Genomic DNA, 18,550 nt, shown 5'->3' with positions numbered 1-18,550 from the left:
TCATTATGAATCTAAATTATTGCTTGGCAAAAAATAACTTTTGTCCCCATATCTTCTCTTAACGAAAGCATCCAGACTTAAAAGTAGTGCATACGTAGGAAATGTGTGGACAAATAAACAGATATTAGAGGCAACAAGTCTGTCATAAAAATGAAGTTTTTTCAATATCACTCTCTGGGTGTCAGTCCTGTAAGGACATTAAAAGCTCCAACAGACAAAACAAATACAGCTGTCTGTTCCTTTAACATTGAAATACTTTTCAATGATCAAAATTAACACGGACAGTTTCTTTATTGCTGATTCCGAGTACACAGAAAGAAAGATCATCATTGCATGGCAGATAATCGATATGTAGTTTAAAAATTCATCGACCAGGTCTTATCCTGCAGATGGCGACAAAGCGCTGTCCGCATTCCCTGTCGCTTAGTTGGTGACGAAGAAAAGGCAAAAAGCGGAAGTGCTTTGGTCTGAGATGTTGCTGTGGTGACGTGAAGTGAACTCTCAAACGTCCGGCAAGGCAAATAAACATCTTTATAAGAAATTACCTATTTATACATTACAATTTCATTTTGTGTCCAAAAGACGTTTGTCAATGTAAGACACAAAATGCTACAGTTTTATAACATAAGAGTATAAGGTTTAAATCTGTTTGCAGGGTAAGTTAGTTTAATGTTTCCGTAGCTAGACTGAATTAAACTTGAAAAGTGCACTCCTTTTCACCAAAAATACTTTGCGTGTAGACTAGTTACACCCCTTGGAAAGTTAACCATGGTTTTATTAGAGTAAACTTGTAGTTGCCATGTTTTTGGCAAATGGAGTATGATTATATTACCATAGTTTTAGCTACTACAAATTGCATGGTAATAATATGGTTAGTGTAGTGAATTGATAAATATGTTGCATGGAGACCAGTTACAACTAAAGGAAAATGTACCATAGTTTTATTATAGTGTGGTTGGCAAATTGATGATTTTTGTAGTACTATAGTTTTACAACAGATACCATGGTCAAAGTTAGTTAGAATAAGATCAGAGCCAACAGTCTTAATGCAGTGAGCATGTGTTTATAAAGCTATATTATTTGTTTAAGTCTAATTGTGTCTCCTTTGTTTTTAAAGGCTTGATGAAATGTCTCCATCACTGACTGCTGTTTAGAGCCCAGGGTTTCATCATGCTTCAAGCAGAAGCCCTCCAACTGCTTTGCCTTACAGCCTCAAGTGGAGTTCCACTGTTCTCACGAGGCTCTTCCAAGCAGCTCCCCTTTTCCATCATTGGCTCCTTAAACGGTGTCCATATGTTTGGTGCCGGACATGGTGCTCAGCTGTCAAGCTGCGAGACCGAGCGTGGTAGTCGTGTAGTCTGGAGGGTCTTCCAGGAGAGCCTGATGCTCATTGCTGTAAGTGGTGGTGGGGGCATTGCTATCAGTGAGCTGCAGCTGCTGCGCCTGCTGGAGAATGTGTGGAACTGCATGGTGATGGTCCTGGGACAGGACGAGCTGGCAAACATACGCAATGTGGAGCGGTTGAAACGGGAGGTGCGGTCTTGCTACCATTTGATTGACATGCTCTTGGAGCGCGTTAACGATGGCCAGGGGATGATGGGACATTTGACGCAATGTGCCGACTGCGTGCCACTCTCAAATTCTGGCATAGTTCAAGAGACCCTGGAGTCTTTCACCCAGGCAGCGGATAGTGAATTCGGCTGCCTGGTGGTGCACGGCCGTGTGGCCCATGCCACGGAAAAATGGTGGTCTCGATTGGCTCCACAAGAAGTTGTTGTGCTTTTAGCTCTGGTATACTCGCTCTCTGGCACGTCCTCTTGTGATTATCCTGTCTTCCTGCCCCAGGGTAGTCCTACAGTCGCCATTCGTCTACTGTGTTTCCAGCTGCTTCCTGGGGTTCAGGTATGTGTTCTCTGTGGCCCCAAACCCTCTCTGTACCTGGCGGGGAAAGAGCTTCTGAGTCGTTTTTGGTCCCCTCTGCTGGAAACTCTCCGTGGCTGTCTGGAGCAAACTGACCGCTCCATCCTCCCACCATCTGTCTACCTTCGCTGGGATGTCCAGGCTCTTCTGCTCATCAACCGTGAATCTCGACGTGCAATAACGGTGTGCCCACGTGTTCGAGGCGGTGCTTCAGCAAACGCTGCACCGCTCCTCTCATCAGCCCGCCGTTTGGAGCTCCTTAGTCACTTCTATACATTTGCTGTGACCCGATATTTTAACTCGGAGGATGTCTCGCCAGCCTCACCTGCTTCTGAGCCCACCCCTGAGGATTTCTCTCAGGGTTTTACCCATGTTCCTGTGCAGTGCTACCTCGTCACTGATGAGTGCAAGTGTTATGGCCTGCAGAGTCCTCAGCACCAGCTCTACCTCCTCACGGATCTTTCCGTTCCCACGTTTGCCTTGCGCTCTGTGGCTACACAGACTCTCTCAGCTATTACTGCTGTAACAGGTTTTTAGGGCATTGGTTTTACTCTTGTATTTGTTTTCGACCATGTAGCAGTTAAAAGCAAAATAACTTTATTACGCATGAGTGCTTTCTTAAAGGGATAGTTGACTCAAGAAGAAAAAATATTTATTTATCCTCATGTTATTGAAAAACTGTATATTTTGCAAAATGTATTTTCGGTGGTTTTGTCACCATACAGTGGAAGTCAGCTTTCTTCAAAATATTTTCGATTTGTGTTCTGCGGAAACAAAAAGTCATACAGGTTTGGAATGACATCTGATGTTTATTTGAGTGAACTGTCCCTTTAAGATCTGGAACAGCAGTACAGTCAGGATTTCAACAGATGTTATCCTGAAAGTGAAGCCAAGTACAATGTAAGTTGGAGTTGCACTTGTGTTTTCAGAGTCTACTTTATCTTATTACTGTAGGGTATGTGTAGCAATCCCACTGATATCAAATCTATTTCATGAAACCTTATTGGTGCATTGAATATTGTTGAATGTATTTTTCTTTAAAGGAACGTTTGATGATATTTATGATGACAATGGTGATCTGCATAAATTGTTGTTTGAAATTAATCTTGGAGGGTTGTCATACCTTTCTTCAATAACAAGAAAATAAAAAACATAAACGGTAAAATTATTTTTAACAAGACAACCTCACTTTTGTTGTGTTCAAATTGTTTTTAAATCTTGCAACATTTTAATGTCCAGTTAATTTTATATAAACTCCGCCCCCTTCTGGCCACATAGAACAGAATCCGACCAAAGCCAACTTTTCATATCATTTTCACCTTTTTTATAACACCGTTGTGTAAACATAATGAGAAAAACGCAAATATTTAACCACACTTTAACGGCATATTGAAAAGTTAAGTATTACTAACAACAAATATATGTTTTATCTATTTGACAAAGTCATTTCATGCCATGTAGTCTATGACATTTTATTATTATGCAGTGTCATTATCGTAAAGACAATATAGTTACAGTACAGTATTAAATAGTAAAAAATGCAAAAAAATAACAGATATTTTTCTTAATTTTACGCAGGGCATTATATTTTCATCACAGTATTCACCCACACATAGAATCTCATAATCAAAGTATTCACTCACAATCATTGAGGTAATCTAGTACCAAAGACTTTATGACTGTCGTTGTTCTAGCGGCATTAAATCCAATCTACAGTTTGTTTTTATTGCTGCGTTTGGACATTGGATGCAATGTCTAACCTCAAAAACTGTTTGAATGAAGCCAGCATAAAGCTTTGCCCTGCTTCCTGAAGGGAAAAAACCTTTAATCAGCATTTCTAAAAGTTTTTGCATGGTAAATGCCTGTTGATGGCTCTAACTCTGGAAAAAAATACGATTAAATCTTATTTCAGAGAAGACATTAATCTTATCTCTAAAATGGCATAAAGGATAATACATCCGGTAATGTCATGGGTTTCACAAGTAGCCATATAATGTAAATGTAATGAAAAGAAATAATTAGACACTGACTCATTGTAAACTTTTATTTGAGGGCTGTGCTGTTATTTGTCTTTTAACCCTCTTTGAAAGATAAAATATTACTGTAATTTACTTTTTCTTTTGTTGGAACTATAACCTTGACTGGGAATCAAAATATGATTGAGGTAAAAACATTTTAAAAAGAAAAGTTTCTGTAATGTGAACATAGATATTTTTTGTAACTGTTAACACTTTTAAAGCAACTGAAATTGTGACTAAAAGTGCAATATTATGCACTGGCAGATGACTCAATTAGTAAATAATGCAACATAAACATTATAACAAGTTGAATTGTTCTCCATGTTTTTGTCACATGTTTCCAACTGTGCTTTCAACAGTGCTTGACACAGAGTCTCATCTCACCGTTCTCTGTCAAATTTTGTACTAAAATGTGCACTTGGTATTTCACTGAATCTACATCCTATCCATAGATTTCTAAGCAAAAAAATCTGTGTTTATAAATGTTTGTTGCTTTAATGAAAGCATATAACCATTCTACACAAATAATATTTTTTTAACTTAAAGCTCCTCCTCTCTGGACGTTAATTTAAGATTATGAGGGTACATGAATTTTAAAACGAAAATGACCCACATTGATAAGCTATTTACTATAAACGCTGCAATATTTCATGAAAAACTAAGAACGGTCATGTTTAATTTCACTGGGACTTTAAGTCCTGTGATGTAGCCAATACTTTTTATATTAGTAAAACTAAATCCTGAAATTCAAGACACATTTGACTAGTTGTTAACGTGGGAACTATTATTCACAAAAACATCCTGAAATATTTCAAACAAAACAAAGCTAGAGGCGTACATGCATTGATGCTGGGCTTTTGCCTCAAAACCTTATAGTTCCTGGCACATCCCAGGACAATTTTACCCATCTCTCGTATTCTAATAAGACCGAAGTAAGAAATGAAGAGAACCATGTTTTAAGTAGCACGGTCACATGACCACATGCCTAGTAATTACATCTAGAATCCTTTTCTTTTCTTCACTTGTTATGAAAAGAGTTCATATATAACTCCCAAACCTGCAATGTGATCACACTGGTTGTTAATCTCTCCTGAAAGAGACATAAAGACTCCGTCAACGTGGGAGGAGCTGCATCTCAGTTATTGGATCAAAAGTACACGGGAGGGGGTTCAGCGAGCAAAGAAGTTGCATACCGGTCAAAGTCTGAAGCTGCTTCAGATCCTTCATTGATTCCGCTCTACTGTCTGTCGTCTCGACAACTGAGGAAGCTTCCTTTGAGACTTCTGGTGCGTAGAACAGTCGGGAGGACGTACTGTCCATTAAAGTCCCCATTTAAAAAGGGGTGGCTGTCACGATAAAAGTGTTTTATTGACCCAATAGATGCGAGAGGCGTGGGGGTTTTGTGGGGCCAGCAATGTGCTTGCTCTTGTAATCTTGAACTGAAGCACAGTCCAAAGGTCTTCTCGAGTAGATCTTTAAACTGCGTGCGTTCGATGCGCGGCGAAACGAGTTTCTAAGATCCAAAGTTGACTTAAATTAAAGCTTTACTTCTTGAACCTCAGTACTTTAGCTTTCCACACATGTTATCTAACAGAAGCGTGAGGGTTTTGAGGCGCGGAACATGTCAGGTTTACGGGGCGGTGTACCCAAAGAGTCCAGCCAGGGTGCTGAACTTTTCTCCTCTCCCTTCTTTCTCCTCTCCACACAGGACTCTTTCTTCTATCCCAGCGCCCCGAAGCGAACCAACACAGCCGACGATGTCGCAAAACGGAGCGATTCCCCGGCACGAAAGGGTGCTCACCGTCGACACAATGAACCCCAACGTGAAGAACGTTGAGTATGCGGTGCGCGGACCCATCGTTCAGCGCGCGGTGCAGATCGAGAAAGAGCTGAAAGAGGTACGAGCATGCACGTGACATCCGCACATTATTCAAGCTATGTGTGGTCGTAAACACCTTAACGCTGAAGTTTGATTTTGTGAACGTTTAAATTTAGTTTAAAACAACATACAAACTTTTGAGTGTGACCACGACCCCTCAGGAGTGAAAAACAACTTTATGTGCTGATACTCCGCCAAGCTGCATAGCTGTTTAAAGTACAACTGCGTTGTTGTAAACTTTTGCTGAGGTTGTCAGTCTGACAAAGTTGTGTAAATCAGTCGATGTAGATATTTACTACACAACAGTCTAACCCTCCCACTTTAGAAGTCATCTTTAAAAGGAATCTGAGGGCTGTGCTTTTAATTTTTGTTTAATTTTGTGCCACTCTGTTCTTAGCCTTACGCAGTATTTTTTTTACAAAATGCAGCCAATGATGACAAACACATTACTGGCTAAAGTTCACTATTTGTGTCTGACATTCAGTTAGTTAAGCTCCAGGCATCTCATAGTATTCCTCATTTCTGGACTGGTGCTGGGCGTATTAAACTGCTCTCCATAAGACCACAGTTCAGTTGCATCATTGATCGTCATGGGAACAGAGAGCATCTCTGTTTGTCAAGTCTTTACCTCACTGTTTAAATGGGCTGCTATGTGTGGACAACAGCACGTACTAGAGGTCTTCCATAAATGAACACACATGGCTGTTAGATGACGGTGTCAAGCATCTGCTGCAGAAACCTCACAGCTGAAAGAAAATACGTGTTTTGGATATTCTGTATTTTGTTTGACTTTCTTTTGTAATCCCGATCATGTGGTCTGCTAACTTTAATCTTATGTTAGGTTCACACATACTGTATTCATGAGCCTTCATCGTACTCTCGTAATCTCTAATCAGCAAAACCAGAAAAACAAGATGAAAAATCCTTCTTTTCTCGCTCTGTGTCACGCAGAACAGGGTTAAATTGAATTCAAACACAGAATCTGACATGAAGTCTATACAACTGTGTTTGCCAAAAAATATTATATAAATGCAATTCAAATGTTTTTGTAGCATAAGTCTGTTGAGGGATTTCTTGATCAGGGAAAGCAGGCAGATATGCATAATGTTGTAGTCTGTGAAGGCATTCTAAGGCACTGTGGTTTTAGGTTTCTGAGAATGGCACGCATAACAATGGTGGCCTTCATCTAATATGGTACAAATCTCTCTCTCTCTCTTTCACTTCCTTCCTTCTGCTTGTTCTTTATAACTTAACTCTGACTTCTGATCTTCTCCTTTCTTACGTTTACTTTTTATTTACTAACTTTCTGTTTTTCTTCCCTGTTCTCTCATAATTGGCAAAGCTTCATGAGCATCTGTGAAAAAAATGACAGTATTGCTCAAAACAGTACATAACATAGGCCTTCACTTAAAGGTTCACTCAAAAATAAAAATTCTGTCATGAACTATTCGCTCTCTAGTTGTTCCAAACCTGTGAAAATGTCTTTGTTTGGTTGACCAGAGAGAAAGATATTTGGATGAATGCTTGTAACCAAAAAGTTATTGGACCCCATTGACCACCATATGAAAAATACCAATGATAGTCAAAAGTAATAAAGTATAAAGTAATTTTTGTTCTATGGTAGTCAATGGGGTCCAATAATGGTTTGATTATAAGCATTCTTCCTAATGGTTTTCTCTGTGTTCATCAAAACAATACATTTATACAGATTTAGAACAACTTATTTTTGGATGAACTTCCCCCTTAATTAACTGAAGAAAAAGTGTAACACATTCCATAAATTATAACAGTGAAATACACTCACCTAAAGGATTATAAGGAACACCATACTAATACTGTGTTTGACCCCCTTTCGCCTTCAGAACTGCCTTAATTCTACGTGGCATTGATTCAACAAGGTGCTGAAAGCATTCTTTAGAAATGTTGGCCCATATTGATAGGATAGCATCTTGCAGTTGATGGAGATTTGTGGGATGCATGAAGGTCCCGTTCCACCACATCCCAAAGATGCTCTATTGGGTTGAGATCTGGTGACTGTTGGGGCCATTTTAGTACAGTGAACTCATTGTCATGTTCAAGAAATCAATTTGAAATGATTCGAGCTTTGTGACATGGTGCATTATCCTGCTGGAAGTAGCCATCAGAGGATGGGTACATGGTGGTCATAAAGGGATGGACATGGTCAGAAACAATGCTCAGGAAGGCCGTGAGTGTGCCAAGAAAAAATCCCCCACACCATTACACCACCACCATAATTGCATTAATGAGAAATTGAACAAGTGTTCCTAATAATCCTTTAGGTGAGTGTATGTAGGGGACACACAGGTTGTCTTTAGGGTCCTGTTGTATTTCCCCCAATATTTTAACTTTTCTTGTCATTTGGTTGTTGTTTTTGGATTATTAGTCCAGTTTTTTATTTCAGAAGAATGGAGTGTGCTTTGCCATAATCGGATGACCAAAAATCAGATTTTCAGTTGGATATGGGAACTGAAAGTGAAATTATCTGTACAATTCTTTCCAGCATTCTTTTGTCAAATTTCTCTGCAAGATTGAGTGAAAAATAAGTTTCTCCTTCTCCTTCTCATTAAAAACATGCCTAGTCAAAGTTTAAATCTACTACTTGGACTACCAAATGAAATATAGGCCTACGTTGCACAGTAGGATTGGGGTGTTGGTGGGATACTGTAAGTGTCTGACTTTGCATTTAACATCATTTTTTTCTATAAGATCATTTGGTTAACAAACCAAATATGCAGTTGAAAACATTACGGTGGATTCATATGTTACTCTAAAACCAGAACCTCAGAGCTTAGTTTTATATTTATTGACCCAACAAAAGATTGAAATGTCATTTGATGACAGCACCCAGCTTTAGGTGCTAAAATTCTTGGTGAAATCTGACCCACTCTCTCTCGTACCTCATGCTGTAAAGATCTGCATGATCATACAGTTTGAAAACCTTGTTACACCCTCTACTCAAACAGGATTAAAGGCTGTCTTTGCTTTAGGGGCGGCAGTCACAAAGGCCACTCTGATTGGCTGTTGCTTAGGATCCTCTCCACTTGGGGGGGGATGTAAGAGGTTCTGGTAAATGCATCTGGTTATGTGGGATAGCGTCTCTCTCTCTCTCTCACCCCAAACAGATGTGCAGTCTGGAGTTTGTCAATTAGTCCCATCCGTACCAACTACTGTGAGACCTGCTATTGTTTATAGCGTTCCCAACAGCTGGAGCTTGCGGGACAGGATGAAATGTGAGGAAATAAAAGAGTCGTAATTACACAGAGAAGCTCTGAACCCTCTAACCCTTTTTTAAAGTTTGATTTAATGAAGGATAAAGGACATTTGTTGGCACAAAATATTTCATAAAGCACACTACTGTTTTTGATATTAGATTAAGGGGATAGTTCACTCAAAAATGAAAATTCTGTCTACTCGCCCTCAGATTGTTTCACACCTTTATACATTTCCTTGTTCTGCTAAACACAAAGGAAGATCTTTATGTCTGTAACCAAACAGATCTCATTCCCCATTGACTCCGAAAGTATTTCTTTTCTCTACTATGGCAGTAAATGGGGGCATGTCATTTATCTACATTTACATGATTGTAAAAGAACATTTGCCATGTGCCCTTCTGTCTTGTGCTCTGTGTTGGAACTTGGAAGCACATTGCTCTAGTTGTTTTTTGTCATGCATGTACTTGCATGTACACTTTCCTTAGTTATGGGTCCTCCTGACTCCCTTCACCTTTTACCATTTTTTTATCTTCTTGCATTTTCTGTCCTGTGCCGGTTTATTTCTTACATTGTTTTGTGTTTTCCTTGGTTAGCTTAGTCAAGAAAGGAAATGTTGAATCTTTTGTTTATTTATATTTTTAAGGTGCTTTTGTTTTGTGCTTTTACTGGTTGCTGGTTTTGACATATCATAGGGCTTTTATATTCAGCCCTGTTTGTGGATAGGGCCTTTTGTCCCTCGCCTGTTTTTGTTTTGTCTCGAAAATGAAAGAGCACTAAAGAGCTGTCAGCAAAACCTGACATAAGATTCATTCTGGTCATGTGAATACATGCTCTTCCTACATTCTTGTGAAAAAGTTATGATCAGTTAAAATTCTAACCGGATGGTTTTCAGCTAATGTTAATGTATGATGTTCGTCTGTTACAATTTCACTCCAACTCTTTTCAAAGTTCAAACTGCATTCCAGAGGGTAGTGCGTGAGAATAACAAGATTTTTGTGTTTGGCAATCAGCATGCAGTGAGAGTGACAGCGAGAGCTTGTTTGTGAGGTTTCAGATGCACACTGTTAAAAGTGCTTTTGTAATGAGCAAACAAAAGGATGGGTACACAATGTGGACCTGTGAACCACTGCCATCAGCAATACTTAAGCGTTAGTAATAGTTGTGCGTAGGACCTATGCCATAGCCTTTTACGTGTTGGTTTTCATTTACACTTCTGCGTCGTTGTCCGCTTCGACAGGCAATGACCAATAGGCGTCCTGCCAGTGTTACTTTTGTAACCAAGACAAGAGCCGAAGAAGAATGAGCTTGTTTGAGAAGCATTAGCAGTGATAGCGGAAAGTAAACGGTCACTTTTGTTGCAGCTTGAGATGTTAAAAGGAACAGAAGCACAAATAATTTACTTAGATAAATCATTAGTTTATGAGTTTAAATAATCATGATGCTATTGCAGAGTTTTTTGACCCGAGGGAGGGGTTCAAACAGACCAATCACTGCGCTTGATGTCCGCGTAGGGTCCGCATTGAGCTGACGTGGTTAAATGTTTGGAGAGGTGCGAGTCAGGCTACTACCTAGGGGACGCGGCTCTGCGTAGGCTACGCCGTAGGTTACGGCTTAGGTCCTAGACACGAGTAGAAACTGAACTTCACTGACCACTACTACATGTTTGCTTAACAGATAAGGCACTATAACTTCTCCTTATCAGAAGAAAGTGAATTAAATGAGTCATACAGTGGGGTCCAAACGATTGGGATCATAAGTGAAAATGATAGTATTTTTTAACTCTAAAGTTAAGGATAATTCATATTTTGAAACAAAGTTTAAAACAAAGATGATTTGAATAGTGTAGTATAGTGTAGAAACTTGTTGTTTGTTTTAAACTTTTCAAACGTGTGAAAATTTGTCTAAATGTGAACTAGGTCAGATTAACTTTTGTACAAAGATTCCATTGAAGCACACAAAGATGTTCTCTGGATCGTTTTCAAATCATGCTGTGAAAACATGTATCATCAGAGTTTGCACAAACAGTCCAAACATTCATGCTGTCAATTAAACAAAAGAGGATTAGCCAAAATGCTCATAAAACTTTTTTTTAATTTGTGGTAAAATAAAAGTGATTAGAAAATATACTTTGTATACCACTATTATTGCAACATTGTACTTTATTTTGTCATGTTTTAATGTCATTATTCCTGGAATTACACCAAACCATTAAATTAAATTATAATGTTGCAATTTTTAAGTGCAACTAATTTACTGTACGACATAAAACATTTGTTTCTTTCAATTTTAATTTTAATTTAATTTCACAATTGTGCATGTGGAAAACAGCATTAAATACATTGAGGATGTGGTATCTGTAGAGAGAAATAAATAGGACAAATACGTTTTTTCTCAAAACGATGTACACTAATGAAACCGAAACCGAAATGAAATAAATATTGTCAAACTTAACATCCTTAAAATCATGGTTACATAATATACATGGTTTGTATATTATATCATTAAAATTATATATTCTCGTCATTGCAGGGGGTCAAGAAGCCTTTTGAAGAGGTTATTAAAGCAAATATCGGAGATGCTCACGCAATGGGGCAACAACCAATCACTTTTTTCCGACAGGTAGGCGACTCTTCTTTTTTTGCTTGTGTCAGTGAATGATCTACTGCAGTCGTATCCTCTGTGTTCCATTACTTGCATGTCCACTGACCTTGAAACTGTTTGTGTGTATTAATCAAAGTCTAAAATCTAACTGAAAGCTTTTCTATGCAATCTGTTATTCTTTCCATTTTACATTTCTTGTTATTTGTGTTATTTGTTTCATTTGTTCTTGTGTTCTGTAGCCTCATAACTGTGTTGCTTTGAAGGTAATGGCATTGTGTGCGTATCCAAAACTACTTGATGATAACAAGTTTCCAGAGGATGTCAAAAACAGAGCGAGACGTATTTTACAGGCGTGTGGAGGGAACAGTATCGGTACGTTGTGTGTGTGCGTATGAGTAGTTGCCATGATAGGCTGAACTTCATCTGAAACGATTTCTAGACAGACTGAAATCCTGGAATAAAGCTTTCTCAAAGGCGTTTGAATGGTTAAACCAGTTACAGCACATCAAATATTCACCCAATGTAGTTCCCTTTTGTAATTTTTTTGTAATCCCTTAATATGTTTGTGGAATCTGATTAACGTATTTGTTCTCTTTCTTTCCTAGGAGCATACACAACAAGTCAGGGCATTGACTGCGTAAGGCAAGACATTGCCAACTTTATCACACGTCGGGACGGTGGTGTTCCCTCGGACTCTGATAACATTTACCTCACAACAGGGGCCAGTGACGGCATTGCGGTGCGTCAATTGACAAACACAGTTTTATGTACACTTAGCATGTGTATATAAACTCCACCTATTTAAGATTGTCACTTAAGATTAAAAATATATGGTAAACATGAACGTTTTTTCATTGCCAGCATAGTTTCCAAACATTACTTAAAATGACATTGTGTGTAGTGAAACGCAAGGTTGTTTGAAATATTTTGTATTATATCATTTTTATGAGTAAGTCTACTAGAATTTATTTTAGCTTTTTTTTAATATATTAGTTTTTGTGTCTCAGACTGTTCTGAAGCTGCTTACTGCTGGGGAAGGTCGTACCCGGACAGGAGTCATGATCTCTATCCCTCAGTACCCTCTGTACTCTGCTGCTTTAGCAGAACTGGGAGCTGTTCAGGTGAATTACTACTTGAATGAGGAAAAGTGCTGGAGTCTTGACATTAGTGAGTTAGAGCGCTCTCTAAAGGCCGCCAGAGAGTATTGCAACCCCCGTGTACTGTGCATTATCAACCCCGGCAACCCCACTGGTAACCATTAAAATCATTTACAGATGAATAATCTTTCAGATTTAATAGATGATCTGTAGCCCAATATTTTAAATAAATAAATATCTATTTCATTTAAACCTAATTGATTCCTATTGGTATTTCATGTATAGTTTAAATATAACTAAATATAACAACATTTTCCAACAGTATATTATTTGCACATTTTTATTATAATATCTATGTTTAATTCATTCAATTTATTGTTTTATTTTACAGGTCAGGTACAAAGCAGACAATGTATTGAAGATGTAATCCGATTTGTAGCAAAAGAAAACCTTTTCCTAATGGCTGATGAGGTAAGAAAACATTGAGATAATTTTGTAGTATACCTACAAAAGCTATAAGCTATATTTTACACTTTATTTATATTTATGTTGTTGTGCTCTTAATGTCCGAGGTGAAAAAATGCACTAAAATACACTTTATCATTTAAAAAATGTATTTAAAGTGCACTAATTGTTTCTCAAAAGTGGGGTGAGGGTGTCTTTTTTGAGATAGCACGAATAGTAATATAGACTATAGTTTTTGAATATTAAGTGCAAACTTAATGTGTGAAAGGAGAGCACTTTAAGTACACTTATAGAAGTCTACTAAGTGTAATTAAATAAAGTGCGCTATTTTTTACCATCAGTTGATAAATAAGTACATGTACTGTGTTAACAAGTTTTTCCTCATGTTTATACATAAAAGGTAATGTTTTCATATTTCCTCATCTTTACTATTTCTCCTGATGTGTATCTCTCAGGTGTATCAGGACAATGTGTATGCAGAGGGATGTGAGTTTCACTCCTTTAAGAAATTGCTCTTTGAGATGGGTCCAGAGTATTCAAACAAAGTAGAGCTAGTATCATTTCACTCTACCTCCAAGTGCTACATGGGAGAGTAAGTACACATCCATGAGGCTAAATATGTTAACATGCAATTAACATATTAACACTTTCTTACACCTGCACACGTGGATGGTCATTTGCAGGTGTGGTTTTCGTGGTGGGTACATGGAGGTCATCAACATGGATCCAGACGTGAAAGCTCAGCTCATCAAGCTGGTATCAGTACGCTTGTGCCCACCCGCACCTGGTCAAGCCCTCATGGACCTGGTGGTCAACCCACCTCAGCAAGGAGAGCCCTCCTACAACACATTCATCAAGGTGCCCTCTTTTTATTCACCTTTAAAAAACAAGTTTTGTAAAGAGACACTCATCGGCCAAACTTCGGAATCCAAAAGCGTGGGCGAAGGGTATCTCACGTGTTATGTCTTTCCAAGGTGCTCTTAACGGAAGTAGCGCTGTAGTTTATTTTTATCTGACTCCAATTATAAAATAAATAGATTCGGACAAATTCCCAATTAGTTGCTGATCAAAATTTAGTCAAATAATTTAGGTTTTATTATTTAAATTCTCATTCTCAGGTATTCGTTCATGGTGTTGCACAGAGTCACACGCCGGCCGAGTACCTGGATCATACGGTCACAGAACTTTCAGTACGATCTTAGTAAGAGGTTGCCAGGCAGACTAATAATATTAAGTCTGGCCGCCCCATGCTTGCTCAGAAACATAACAGTTACTTTAATCACGATCATGCAACTTGCTAATGCAGGTGATAGGTGGAAGTCTAGTACATGTGAGGCTTAGTAAATGTGACCCATTCACTAATAAAAATCAAACATCCTATCCTGACATACTTTTTTTTCGGTAACAGCAGGTCCCTCTCGATCAAATGGTCTCTTAAGAATTCTTAATAAACCAATAATAACAATTTATTATGCCAGGCAGGTACAACATTAATTGAAATATAATTCAGTTTCAATTAAAAAAAAAGATCAGCAGGATTGAAAACAAAATAAAGTCATACCTGGCAATAAATACACACAAAGTAATTTTGTGGTGAGTTCTGGCTACAGAGTGCTTCCCTGAGTCTTTTGCCAATGCACCTTATATACCCGATGAAACAGAGAGTCATAAATTCAATAGTCAATGTGGAATTTAGTTTGTTTGGTTTCTCGTGCCTGAGGAGAGCATCAAATTGGATCTCAATCTTATTGTGAACAAGATCCTGAGAAAGCCACACCTCTTAGAGTTTATGTCCTAAAGTTAAAAAGCTCTTTCTTAGGTTTGAAGGAATTACATCCTTTTACCCATCGCACCATGACCTTTCTAAACGATACCAAACATGATGTTCACGACATGACAATAATCGATATACACAGCTTTAAATGTGTAAGAGGAGATGAAGTGGAGAGGTGTGATTAGAAGAGGGGGTTCAGGTCCTAGGCATCAGCAACCTCTGGGGAGAGGGCGAGTTATCATCCCTCAGTATCTAACATGGAATGTGGGTTCTATTGCTTTAAGATACATCCCCAAAAGTTTCTCTTGTTGTAAGTTGCAACTCCACAACTGCACCTAATGTTGATTACCTCGCCAGCGGCCTTACAGTTTCCTTTTGTTCAGTTAATAAGATATATAAGGAGATTTCAAATGCAGGTGTTTACTGTTTAATTTGTTTCATTAACACATAAATGTCCAATTGGCTGTATTGGCTACTATCTTAGAATTTTTCTTTTTTATGTAGGAGCGCACAGACGTGCTGAGGGAGTTGGCTGAAAAAGCCAAACTGACAGAGGAGATTCTGAATACAGTGCCAGGCATCAGCTGTAACCCTGTGCAGGGAGCCATGTATTCCTTCCCCCGGATCGATTTACCTGAACGTGCCATCAAGGAAGCCAAGGTTGGCATCTGTCATGTGGATTTTGTTATTTTTGTTCCGTACTAATCTCTTGTTTAATGTCTTCTCCTTCATCACAGGCAAGAAGTCAGGCTCCTGACATGTTTTACTGCATGACACTTCTAGAAGAAACAGGAATCTGTCTTGTCCCTGGCAGTGGTTTCGGTCAAAAAGACGGCACCTACCACTTCAGGTATGAGATATTAGTTTTTCTTGGTTTTGGAAGTTGAAGTCTATGGTGCATTAGGGAATTCCATCATGTATTTTGTGAGTTTCTCTTCATATTATGTCAGACATCACAGTATATGTGGGTTTAGTAAAACGTGGCTGAGAAAATTGGGACAAATGTTTTGGTTTTTGTACGACATTTAACACTTTAAGTCATGTGATTTAAAGAAAATCAGTAAATACAAATATAACTCTAAAACGAATTATTCTTATTTTATGTTATTTGTTTCATCAGGATGACCATATTGCCTCCAACAGACAAACTCAAGATTTTGCTCAACAAACTCAAGGAATTCCATCAGAAATTCACCCAGCAGTATTCATGACTTGTTAACTTCACTTGACTAATCACAGCCCTGACTGCTAAAAGAGCTAAAAGGTGCTACCTCTATGTACCAGCTTATTTTTTGGCCAGAATTGAGTCACGTAATTATATGGGCATTGACCATGCCACATGATGCATTTTAGCTCAAATGTATGAACACATTATTAAGTGACTGATTGATTTAACAATAAACTTGAAAGCACTAAAATGTATAAGATAGAAGAAACAACACAAATTGTATGTGTGTGTATGTGCGCGCGCTCGTATGTGGACAGTAAAAGGAAAGTAATGGGCATTCAAGATGACTTTGCGCTGTTTGTACCATTTCATATCTTTGTGGCCGTTTTTATCATTTTAAACACTATTACATTATTACAATTAAATCTGTGCAAGATTGAACATTAATGTATGTACATAATCGATTCCTTATATGACTGATACAATACAATACATTAACTATGTGTTGTGCTGTGTGATGTTTGAAGGAAAAGAGAATTTTCTGATGTAATTTTCATTTGAAAGCTTTTCACCACTAGAGGTCACACTACAATATAGATTCACAAGTTCAAGCTTGTTTTTGATGTCAATCCCCCCAAAACACACACACAATACTGTGCAACTGTCGAGCCCAACCGCTCTTGTCATGTCATTTTGTTAACGCGCTACAAGATATAATGGGTTAAGATGTTGTTTGAAAACTTCATGTCTCAAACCTTTTTTTTCTATTCCGTCTCAATGCTTTATGATGACTGCTGTAGCCCATATCTGAATTCCGCAAGTTTTCAACTTATGTTTTTACACATGAATCAAGCAATGTAAAACAATTACAAATAAATGTAAAGAATTAGGATTGATAACTGCGTTTTTGTAGATTGTATGTCTGGACAGGGCCGATATCTTACCTTAAAAAGCATTGCTACTTTACAGGCACCTATGAGATCCACAGTCACAAGACACACTAGAAAAATATGACACATATACATCATTTACATGGCAGATTTACACATTCAGGCAATCTACCAAATAATCAAGTCGCCTAATAATTTGAAGAGTTCATTTTCCATAACAGATAACTTTTTGAAATTTCCAAAAAATAATGTTTGGTTTATTGTGTATTCCAAGTAATATCAAGCAAACTGCAGTTGGGTTGTTTTGATTAAGTTAGATAACATAGGCCTACTGTAAAAATACAATAAAAACAGTATTTTATGAAATTGTTTAAAATCTTCATTAATACATGAACATATTAAAGAAACAAGCGTTCATCCAAAAACAAAGTAAAAAAAAAACGTTTCGACTACAAGTGTCTTCCATTGCGTTAATCTTATCTTTTAACAGTCAAAGCTCCCAGTCTGATCCATACCATAGTGTCTCTGCTCTCTGTCAGTCCCTGTTAGTGATGGTGGGATGGAGCTGACTTTTTAATTAACCAGCATCTTGTTCGTACCACCCGTTGGCTTTGTCTTTGTGACTGACGGAAGCCTCTAAATGCTGCTTGTCTTTGCAGCTCGCTGATTGATCTTGATGCGCTTGTTTTAACAGGGAGTGACAGCGGAGGCAGAACTAATCTGCCCGCTGCTCACAGATGAGTGTGATGCGAGACCCTGTGTTCTCCACCTTTCACTTCTTCTAATGAACATGTTTGCATCTATGTTATCATCAGATGTTTTCCTTCCAAGGTACTTTACAATAAAACACCACCCCAGTTTATCCAAACATGCATTTCTATAGATGATGTTCCTGATGATGTTATCAATCTAAAGATAATATTTAGGGTGAATTGCCCTAAAGTGGGACAATTTTTGCATTTCAGATTTTGTGAAATATTGAGATGGGTAGCTAAAACAATACATACACAACCAACACCATTTTAAAATACCCAGGACGTGTCCTAATCAAATTGAAAATGCAGATAATAAGAAATTATAGACATATAAGTGCACTTAGTGCTATTCGTCTGAAAATTAGCAGTTTCCTAATGTGGGAAAGTTGTTTTCCTAAAGTGGGACACTGAAAAGTCTATAAAAAAAGGCCAATCTCTCCTTGATTTAATAGTTAAATACTCTTTGTTATGGATGGTTGACACATGGAAAATTGAACATCATCAGACAAATAAAAAATATGATGCTTTTATTATAAAGACATTTAGCAACTATTATGATAGGCCTATGTTGTTATGATAGAAATAATTTGCACAGAAAATGCACATTCAAAATTTCTTTACTGATCTCTTATTTTTTTCACTTTACTTAACAAACACATAGGCTACAACAACAACATGCATAGCATGCATAGAGTTGTTAACAACATTCTTCAAAATATCTACTTTTGTGTTTTGCAGAAGAAAGAAAGT

At 37.9% G+C, this 18,550-nt stretch overlaps 2 protein-coding genes across 5 annotated transcripts; both read left to right on the top strand.

Moving 5' to 3' along the window:
* The first annotated feature begins 471 nt into the window (after window positions 1-471).
* Window positions 472-4,915, top strand: fuz (fuzzy planar cell polarity protein). 3 transcript variants are annotated; one of them, XM_056742943.1, is made up of 2 exons: window positions 472-517; window positions 1,118-4,915. In XM_056742943.1, the coding sequence occupies exon 2, from the start codon at window positions 1,171-1,173 to the stop codon at window positions 2,455-2,457; it is 1,287 nt and encodes a 428-aa protein (XP_056598921.1). In that variant the 5' UTR covers window positions 472-517; window positions 1,118-1,170; the 3' UTR covers window positions 2,458-4,915. The 3 variants fall into 3 exon arrangements, with proteins under 3 accessions (XP_056598921.1, XP_056598920.1, XP_056598922.1); XM_056742942.1 differs by having other exon boundaries at window positions 484-656; XM_056742944.1 differs by having other exon boundaries at window positions 494-594.
* A 174-nt stretch (window positions 4,916-5,089) lies between these two features.
* gpt (glutamic--pyruvic transaminase) lies at window positions 5,090-17,054 on the top strand. 2 transcript variants are annotated; one of them, XM_056742941.1, is made up of 12 exons: window positions 5,090-5,224; window positions 5,647-5,836; window positions 11,580-11,669; window positions 11,915-12,023; window positions 12,257-12,390; window positions 12,659-12,902; window positions 13,140-13,219; window positions 13,669-13,805; window positions 13,897-14,071; window positions 15,492-15,647; window positions 15,725-15,837; window positions 16,108-17,054. In XM_056742941.1, exons 2-12 carry the CDS (start codon window positions 5,696-5,698, stop codon window positions 16,196-16,198), a joined length of 1,470 nt encoding a protein of 489 aa, XP_056598919.1. In that variant the 5' UTR covers window positions 5,090-5,224; window positions 5,647-5,695; the 3' UTR covers window positions 16,199-17,054. The 2 variants fall into 2 exon arrangements, with proteins under 2 accessions (XP_056598919.1, XP_056598918.1); XM_056742940.1 differs by lacking the exon at window positions 5,090-5,224 and having other exon boundaries at window positions 5,282-5,836.
* The last annotated feature ends 1,496 nt before the right edge of the window (window positions 17,055-18,550 follow it).

Source organism: Triplophysa dalaica, chromosome 3, assembly GCF_015846415.1.
Source record: "Triplophysa dalaica isolate WHDGS20190420 chromosome 3, ASM1584641v1, whole genome shotgun sequence".
Lineage (NCBI taxonomy): Eukaryota > Metazoa > Chordata > Actinopteri > Cypriniformes > Nemacheilidae > Triplophysa > Triplophysa dalaica.
The sequence above is the reverse complement of the archived record's forward strand: the minus strand, read 5'-3'. Positions and strand labels throughout refer to the sequence as shown.